Here is a 10,011-nt window from a genome sequence, read left to right on the forward strand (position 1 = left end):
TTATCTAATTTGGTTTAATTAAGTAGGTTGGATGGTTGAGTACCATTCTATCAAGTCTCAATGCAATACCTCAATTAGTTGCTGAGATATTTACCTTTGTGTTCTTGCACGCAAAACTTTAACCAAGGGGTGACGCCGACACAGACGCCGAGGCTTGGGTGAGTAGTATAGCTCTCCTTATTTTTCGAATAGTCGAGCTAAAAAGGGCCATTTATTTGCTATGCATACAAAAAATAGCTATCTAACTTAATTTAGTAGGTTTTAGTAGGTTGCTTTAGGAGTAAATGGAGAAACATCAAAAAGCAGTCAGTATATCACTCAGAAGCATCATTTAGTGAATCATGAGATTCTCATTATATATGTTTTGTTTGTTCTTTCTTTAAATTGGGGATTATCAGAGACTATTTGAAGGGAAAAAACAATGTCTGGCCCTTTTGGAGATAGCTGGATAGCGGCTATGGCAAAGAAAGGTAAAAAGGCCCTGCATACATCTGTGAGAAGCACTGTGTGGCGACATCAATGAGCAACTTGGTGGGTGTGCAGGTGAGCCACAGTTGTAGCAGTTCATTCAAACTCCCTCGAGGCACCCCACGCCTGTCTGCATACTTCCGGCTCAGGTGACCCAGGAGCTCAAGGGACCACTGTCAATAAAGGAAGAAGTTGATAATAATGATGCTATTCAATAAATCTATGAGATACTGGCACTGGTACTTCTGTCTCCCCATTATGTCATGGTACTTCTGTCTCTCCATTATGTCATGGTTCTTGTCAGTCAATAATGTCATGGTACTTCTTTCAGTCCATTATGTCATGGTACTTCTGTCAGTCCATTATGTCATGGTACTTCTGTCAGTCCATTATGTCATGGTTCTTCTGTCAGTCCATTATGTCATGGTACTTCTGTCTCCCCATTATGTCATGGTTCTTGTCAGTCCATTATGTCATGGTACTTCTGTCAGTCCATTATGTCATGGTACTTCTGTCAGTCCATTATGTCATGGTACTTCTGTCAGTCCAATATGTCATGGTTCTTCTGTCAGTCAATTATGCCATGGTACTTCTGTCAGTCTATTATGCCATGGTACTTCTTTCAGTCAATTATGCCACGGTACTTCTGTCAGTCCATTATGTCATGGTACTTCTGTCAGTCAATTTTGCCATGGTACTTCTGTCAGTCAATTATGCCAAGGTACTTCTTTCACTCAATTATACCAAGGTACTTCTGTCAGTCAATTATGCCATGGTACTTCTGTCAGTCAATTATGCCAAGGTACTTCTGTCAGTCTATTATGCCATGGTACTTATGTAAGTGTATTTTGCCATGGAAATTCTGTCAGTCCATTTTGCCATGGTACTTATGTCAGTTTGTTATGCCACGGTACTTCTGTCAGTCAATTATGCCATGGAACCTCTGTCAGTCAATGTTGCCATGGTACTTCTGTCAGTCAATTATGCCAAGGTACTTCTGTCAGTTCATTATGCCATGGTACTTATGTCAGTTCATTATGCCATGGGACTTATGTCAGTTCATTATGCCATGGTTCTTCTGTCAGTGCATTATGCCATGCAGGGATTTTTCTGCCCATTTAGGGAAAAAGACCCTAGACATTTTGGGGAAATTTGGCAAATATGCCAAAATTGGGAAATTACAGTGAAAAAACACAAGCTTTTCAGTCCCCTGTGAATGAGGAAATTACTAAATATTAGTTTCTTTTCACTTTCAAAAGACCTAAGACGGCTGAAATAACAATCCTTGGGGGGTAAATGTCTATTGCAATAAATCATTACAGATCATATTTCATACTACCCGTAATCTCTGAATGTGATGAAAACCAATGATTTCAAAATTCAATTAACCTCAAAACATTACATCACATAATGTATTACGATGTTAAATGAACAAGTACAGGTAAAAAGGCTTTTTTTTCTTAAAATTTATTTTTCACTTTTGATTGAGTTTTTTTCTGAAAATTGGGAAAAATATATATTTTGCTTTGGGAATGGGTCCGATAGACGGACACGTGGGTCCTATAGAAAAAGCACTGCCATGGTACTTGTGTCAGTCCATTATGCCATGGTACTTGTGTCAGTCCATTATGCCATGGTACTTCTGTCCATCAATTATGACATGGTACTTCTTTCTGTCAAGTATGACATGGTACTTCTGTCAGTCCATTATGCCATGGTACTTCTGTCAGTCCATTATGCCATGGTACTTCTGTGAGTTAATTATGTCATGGTACTTCTGTCAGTCCATTATGACATGGTACTTGTGTCAGTCCATTATGCCATGGTACTTGTGTCAGTCCATTATGCCATGGTACTTCTGTCCATCAATTATGACATGGTACTTCTTTCTGTCAAGTATGACATGGTACTTCTGTCGGTCCATTATGCCATGGTACTTCTGTCAGTCCATTATGTCATGGTACTTCTGTCAGTCCCTTATGTCATGGTACTTCTGTCAGTCCATTATGTCATGGTACTTCTGTCAGTCCATTATGTCATGGTACTTCTGTCAGTCCATTATGTCATGGTACTTCTGTCAGTCCATTATGTCATGGTACTTCTGTCAGTCCATTATGTCATGGTACTTCTGTCAGTCCATTATGACATGGTACTTGTGTCAGTCCATTATGCCATGGTACTTCTGTCAATAAATTATGACATGATACTTATATCAGTACATTATGCCATTGTACTTCTGTGAGTTAATTATGTCATGGTACTTCTGTCAGTCCATTATGACATGGTACTTGTGTCAGTCCATTATGCCATGGTACTTCTGTCCATAAATTATGACATGATACTTATATCAGTACATTATGCCATTGTACTTCTGTGAGTTAATTATGCCATGGTTCTTTTGTGGTTAACATTATAATTTTGTAGTGAGTGTGCTGCAGATGAATAAAGTTTAGCTGCCTCACAAACATAGACACTTACAGCGGAGATGATGGGGGCCCATGCCGCATGGTTCGCTTGTATGAAGCTGTGTAATATACCACAGACATCATGTAGGTACCTGTCCATAGCCTGACTGCTGCCATCTGTAATAAATAGACAACGGTGCAAGATAATATTGTAAAATTGCAAATCACCAGGTCTTTGGAATTATTTTATTTTTACTTGATCTTTTTATAGAAAGAATCATTCTTATCCAGCTGAAATCTGAGTAGTCAGTCATAGCACAAGCCCGCAAGCCCTTGCAGCAGTAAAAAAACATTTGGAGTTGACCAGCTAAAAATCTATACTTGATACCAGCATGGCCTAATTAAAATAACTGAAACCAAGCATAAGAATGTATTTTCAATTACTGCTATCCGTCTGTCCCCTATCATTTAGTCTTGTCTGTCTCGTCTTTTTGACTGTGTCTGTCTGTCTTTTTGTATATGTCTGTTTGTCTATTTGTCTGTGTCTTTTTGTCTCCTGTTTGTTTGTCTGTCTCCTGTCTTTTTGTCCGTCTCCTGTCTTTTTTTTTGTCTTTCGTCTGTCTTTATGTCTGTCTGTCCGATGTTTTCTTGTGTCTGTCCATTTTATTTTTTTTTTGTCTGTCTCCTGCTTTTTTTAGTTCACTCGGTTTGTTTATTAGAGTAATACCTGACCCACCACTTTATCATCACAACGGTACCTCCAGTGTAAAATATTGTAGCACAGTCAGAATATCAAACTATATACTGTTGCACTTAAAGTATACAGTTTACAAACTTAACAATCTTTGACTTACCATTGACAGAGTGGCCCACTTCCATTTCCAGCAGATAAGCATTTACCGCCTCATCAAACACGCCAGCTGTATACTCCAGCACAGCGGCCCTTGCTGTTGGCAGGGTACGCAGCAAGATAAGTGCTGATTGGCTAAGATTCTCACGCTGGCGCAAGTTCTGTACTTTGTAGTTAGCCCCATGGATAAATGTTCTAACTTCTTTTAAGATTTCCTATTGATAAGAAAATGTACAATGGCACAGTGCTGCACTCATGGTTGAAATACAATGTAGGTTATGCTACTAAGCCTACAAACCTGACATTGGCTATAATTATTATGTAAAGTTTGCGGAGCTTGTATAAATTAGGAATTACAAATTACATAGCTGGGCTTATTTTAGTCTGATTTGGCTATCTAAAGAAAGCCAATTTGATTGGAAAGATGAGCCTGAAACCACCGCTTTAGGTACAAAATCCTGTTGTACCCTGGTTTTAGGAATCCAGTGAACATTAACAAACTTACCTGCATGTCTAAATTGTGAAGTATGTCCTTACCTACAGATTGTGACAGGAAATGATTATAGGCACAAATGTGATGGTTTTATAAATTATCCATCTGCTCTGTTATTGCTATGAACAGGCTATTATTTAACCTCTTTGATTTCATATGGAAATTAGAAAGCAATTTTGCACTTTCAGTCAGTCAGTCTATGCATGTTTATATGTTCACACTTTCATGAATTTATGTGATTTAACCAGTCATTTACGGTAATGTTGCTAAACTTTTATGGTTTATTTTTGTCCAAAAAAAGACCCTCGACATATTAACTGATTTGAGAAAAAAAATCAGGGCTTTTTGTCAATTTTAGGATAAAGTACCTGCAAAAATTGAGATTTTTGAGTCATGTAATCATTGAAAATAAGAAACATCATTTTGGGCAACATTTTTCAAACTAGTGCATTTAACCATAAATGTCACACAAAAGTGCTGATAAACCCATTTATAGTTGTAAATGAAGAAATGTTTCGAATGAATTGTTCCAACGCTTAAACTCCACGCCTGCAATAAGAGGCACAGTGCTACATGGAGTTCAAAAGCCAAGCCTTTCCTGACAGCCATTTCATCTCATTTGGGATTTATCTTAAAATTGGGAAAAATATGCCATTGGGAATGGGTCAGACGTTCTAAACAAAAGGCCTGCCTTTAATGATGCTCACATTATTATTATTGAGAAACATTTTCTCTACCTCTGCACTAGACAATTACAAAACAAATAATGTTTTGTTGTGCATAAGCAAGCCTAAGTACTGTTTTTTATCCAGTTGAAATTAAAAACCCTCCTTTAGAATTCCACAATTGAAATTAAAAATTGAATTGAAAGGAAAGGAAAGTAACTTTCTATTTAAATGCTTTATTTAAGTATTAAGGATGAACGTCTTTAAAAGTCCAGTATTTAATACTTCTCCATTGCAAACTTGTATTTTGGTTTGTGTTTTCGACATTTTCAGGTGCTAGTAGTAAAATTGTCATGTATGTTCACTGTTGTTAGTATTTTAAGTTTTTATAGATTGTAGTGTTGATCCTTTTTTGGATCTAATTTTGATTCAATAGGGAGCTAAAGGGTTACTTTCAGGGCTTCTAAAATTTTGGAATCTCAATCGGTCTGGACCCGGCGACACCCCCCCCCCCCCCATTTTCGCTACATGTATTCTGTCAATTTTTTTTTCGCGATGTGGCAATTCGTAAGAGGGCTGTAGAACCAGCAAAGCCGATTTAGATAGTCATTGATACAAGCTTAATTCAAATGAGATTCTCATCCAGTTCTGTGGCATTTCTAACAAGAACGACTGTGATCGTAATTAACTCGGTGGCCGGCGGGAAGCGGTCAGACGACAATAAGTGAAATAGTATTATGATTTATTTGCTTAATGCTTCTACAGCAGGTCAACATTCAATTGATAATCTTGAATAATAATATATATCTAGATTTATAATCGGGGCTTCCATCTATAAGTTTGATATCGACAACGAATTTTTCATTACTGTGAATTAAAATGACGTAAGTGGCGCACTCAGCTATCATACTCTGTAGTTAATCAGGTGTGTCGCTGTTAATATCCTATATGATTAGGTTAATTAATTCGGAATTTTAATGCTTTCGCGGATTAACAATGTCAATTGCATTTATCTTTTAAACCATTTTTAACCAGCATCGCTTCTTTATTAAAATTTAACATTTTGGTATTAATCAACAAACGGATATATCATGTAATCACAGTAATGATCGACGACAACATCAGTTTCAGTTTCAAAGTATTGCATAAAACAATACAATGTTTATAGCATAAACAAAATGACACAATCAAATGGGTAGAATAGAACAGAATCAAGACATTTTCAAGAGCATACAATGTTAACGATGTTATACAAAAGTGGTTTCTAGGTTTACTTATTTGAAAGAAGTTTTTATGATATTCTAATTTTATTTGCAAAGAATAGGAATATTATAAATAGTTTTCTTTGATTTTGAGCTCATTAGAATGTTAAATTTGTTTATAGTTGGCCAATGGCAAAAATATTTTTTAAACAATTTATTCCTTAGTTCTTTGTATTTTGGGCACACTAGAAGAAAGTGGTATTCCGATTCGATTAAGTTCATGTTGCAGGATTTACAAAATCTTTCATTTTGAGGGGTGTTTGTATGCATATCTTCCAGTTTCAATTGCCAATTGGTGTGATGATGTTCGAAATTTCGCTAAAGTATATCTTAAATGTTTTCCAGTAATTGAGTCAAGATAAATTTCTTTTTCGAATGTATGTTTGTATAGAGCATAACTGGTTAATTTTGAGGTGTTGTTAACTTCGGAGTACCATTTTTGGTAATAATTATCAAAAATTCTTTTTCGGATCAACTCAATACGATGGTTGTCAATTTCTTCCTCTAGCCATACATAACTAAAACCATGTTCATTTAAGATGAGTTTTACTTGAGAGACCCAATTTTTATTTTTATGAGTTTTATTGTTGATGTCATCGTTTTTAAGTGTATTGTACACATTTTTTACTATCGAAGATTCTTTTAAAGATAAAACATTTTACCAGTATTTTATCATGTTAAATTTTCGATATACAGATAATGGGGCTCTGCCCAATTCTCCGTAAAGGGTTATTATATTAGTAGCATATTGCCATACATGTGAAAATATGGACCGGTTTTAACACTTAATCAGGATAGCTGCAAGCACATAATTAACACATAATTTGTTTAATTGTGTTTTCTACGACCTACTAATACATGTGATTGGACCGATTGCAAGCGTCTGCTAATTAACAGATATCGAGTGTTCAGCGTAGCGGAAAAAGCAGCTGGTCGCATCGGTCCGATGGTAACTAGGACACTTTTATTGGGGGTAATTTTGAATGTGTGAATGACCCAAAATCGTTTGTGTATTACAATTTCTACAATTTTTACTGACTTGACTAATGAGAACATTTCGGACCGATATTTTTTTTACACATTTTGAAACTGAAATCGGTCTGGCTTGGTCAAAATCGGTCCAGACCGGCAAATTGCCAGTTTTTAGAAGCCCTGGTTACATTACACTCATTATACCAAGTGCTTAAATCACATTGCATTGGGTTTGGATGTAGATCCCGGCCAAGCATCACGGTCCATGTAATCTGAGCCCCCAACACTTAGCCACATTCAGAGTACTCAGGACTCAGGAAAGCTTCATCCATTTTTAACTTCAAATTAAATGTTTATACCCATTGTGGTTTTACCAATTTGATGGCATTACATGTTACATTAACAGCTGGACTGGTGTGCACAGGACATTTTACAGTAAACATGTAAATACTCAAATTTGCTCTTTTATATGATATAAATGACTTCAACATAATTTATTCAATGACATTTAATTTTGAAATGGCCAATTATCTTGACTATCTATGAAAGCATCATAGTTTTAAATGAATTAAGCAATTCTTGTTTACAATGCAAATTGTATCGATCTGACGTCTTTTTAGGGAAAAGCAGGAAGCTGCATGTTAGTTTCTTATGTGTGCACATGGGCTCTACACAGATTTGCAATATAAATATCCGGAAAAATGACATTTGTAAAAAGGCGTCAGACTAGATGGATATTTCACATTTGAATATCAGTTTAAACTTGACAAAAACGTACAACAATTTTGTCCTCCATTCCTTGAAAAAACGATAGACAGTATGAAAATCTACCAGCAATGTCAAACATGTTTTCGCATATCATGAGCCAAGGCATTCTAGTCCAAATAATTGTACGTTGTACATTGACAATTTTTTTTACGATTTTTGATATGTCAAATCAATCACATAGAAATTGTTTTGTACCAAAAGTGGGTAGTTATTCCGATCGGGATTCCGGGTTAAAGCATATTGCGTCAATAAAATACAGTGGAAACTCACTAAACCGGATCTCCACAAAACTGGAATCCTCGGGATACCGGACTTTTTTCATAGTCCCGGTTTTCCCCTTCTATTTTCAATGTAAAAAAATCAAGAAAATTTGTTAGTTGTTAATGTAATTTTACCTCACAAAACCGGACGTATATTTGTTCAAACATGTCAAAATGATTTTGTGTATTAGGAATTCGCGAATCGCGTGTCATTTTGTTTTGACAGCCGGTGCGTCGTTAAATATTGCACCTGTGATGTTGTGTTAACTTGATAATCGATAATGATGATTGCACTGTGGATTGACTGCCACGCGATAATCAAACGATAATCAAACTTGTAAAAAGAAAATTGATTGAAACATTAATTTGTTTGTTGCGGAAAATAAAGAACTAGAAATGGTTATTAAGTGATCATGTTGGAGGGTTGTTTTATCTAAAGACTTCTATGATTAAATCAAATTAGAGCGGTGCGTTAATTAAACTATCAAACATACTTAACATGCATTAAATTACGCGAGTTGTTTTATTTTAAGACTTGGAAAAAAAGATGATTATAAAAACGCAGAAATGTTTAATAATGTTTATCACTTTTGCATGTGCTTTAATCATGTCTCAACCTCCGTATAAACGTAAAGGTTAACTCAGTTAATATTTTGAGTAAACTTACTCCGTACATCAAATCCTCACTAAACCGGAATCCTCACTAAACCGGAAATTTTGCCCAGTCCGAACCTTGTCCGGTTTAGTGAGTTTCAACTGTATCATGAAAACAGGAAATATTACCAGATAATGTTATTTTGCACTAGTTACGTACAAATAAATAATAATATCCAACGAATAGTTATGAGTTTAGTGTTTTTTCATTGCATAACTTCCAAACATAATGAGTCATATACATGAAGGGCACCTGCAAGGCTGAGGTTTACAGTTTTACAACAATAGGATCACCTTTTTACGGAGATGGCCGAGTTATTACTATTTTATTTACGAGGTCTATCTCGAAGCGTGCCGGAGATGGCCTAGTTGTTACAATTGGCATAATTGTTGTCTGTGTCAGTCAAGTTTTGTTTGATTGGAAAGGTAAATCCTGTGTTTTAATGCCTTTAAAGCTTGTTTTGAGCAAAATATCTTTGTACTTACATGGTAAAATATGTATATAAACCTTTATTATCTATTTCAAACATAAAATTCTTCTCGAAATACAATTTCAACATTTTGTTCGAAACCCCCCTGTTTTTGCACAAACCCGTTTAGACGTTGGGATAAGAAGAATTCTGTATAACACTTCTATTATTTTAGGCTACTGTACATTAAAGGCATTTATACATGTATTCGGATGGTTTAGGTTAGCAACCAAAGCTTCCTTTTTTTCATTATTCGGTAAAATACAATATGTAGACTGTCGAAAAGGTTAAATATAACTTGGTATAATTGATTCGGTTAAAAATTATTGTGGTTAGAACTGACCGGTGACTGGTCGATTATTTTTCAAAATCGCGAAAATACATGATATTAACATTAACAATGAGATACGGTTGTTTACAATCATTTTGTCTCAAATTAATAACCATGTACATTTTAAGATTACGCTGAAATATAAACTACATTAATCGTATTTACCTGTGGAGAGAAAATTGAGGAGGAACCCGCTGTTTCAACGGAGGCTGCCATTTTTAAGGCTATAAACAACTTAAATTACATAGGCTACATAGCACTATTAAATTTCAACAGCTCATTACTTACATTTGGCAGCACATTGACTTCCACTTTTGCTTTGGGCTCAGACTTAAAGTTTTAACTTCTCTCATATTCAATAAATATTCCGAATATTGGGAAAATTCATAAATTCATCAGCAGGCAGGATACTT

The 10,011-nt window shown here is 35.5% G+C and overlaps 1 protein-coding gene across 1 annotated transcript in view; it reads right to left on the bottom strand.

Moving 5' to 3' along the window:
• LOC128222811 (integrator complex subunit 5-like) overlaps window positions 1-9,820 on the bottom strand; it is a 36,496-nt gene extending 26,676 nt beyond the window's left edge. Inside the window, exons 1-4 of the mRNA XM_052931936.1 lie at window positions 9,764-9,820; window positions 3,728-3,938; window positions 2,947-3,050; window positions 490-641 (exon numbers count right to left, since the gene is read on the bottom strand). Coding sequence (XP_052787896.1) covers window positions 490-641; window positions 2,947-3,050; window positions 3,728-3,938; window positions 9,764-9,814 — 518 coding nt within the window. The 5' untranslated portion in view covers window positions 9,815-9,820. The remainder of the gene's footprint in view (window positions 1-489; window positions 642-2,946; window positions 3,051-3,727; window positions 3,939-9,763) is intronic.
• Window positions 9,821-10,011: the final 191 nt, after the last annotated feature.

Source organism: Mya arenaria, chromosome 17 (assembly GCF_026914265.1).
Source record: "Mya arenaria isolate MELC-2E11 chromosome 17, ASM2691426v1".
Classification (NCBI taxonomy): Eukaryota; Metazoa; Mollusca; class Bivalvia; order Myida; family Myidae; genus Mya; species Mya arenaria.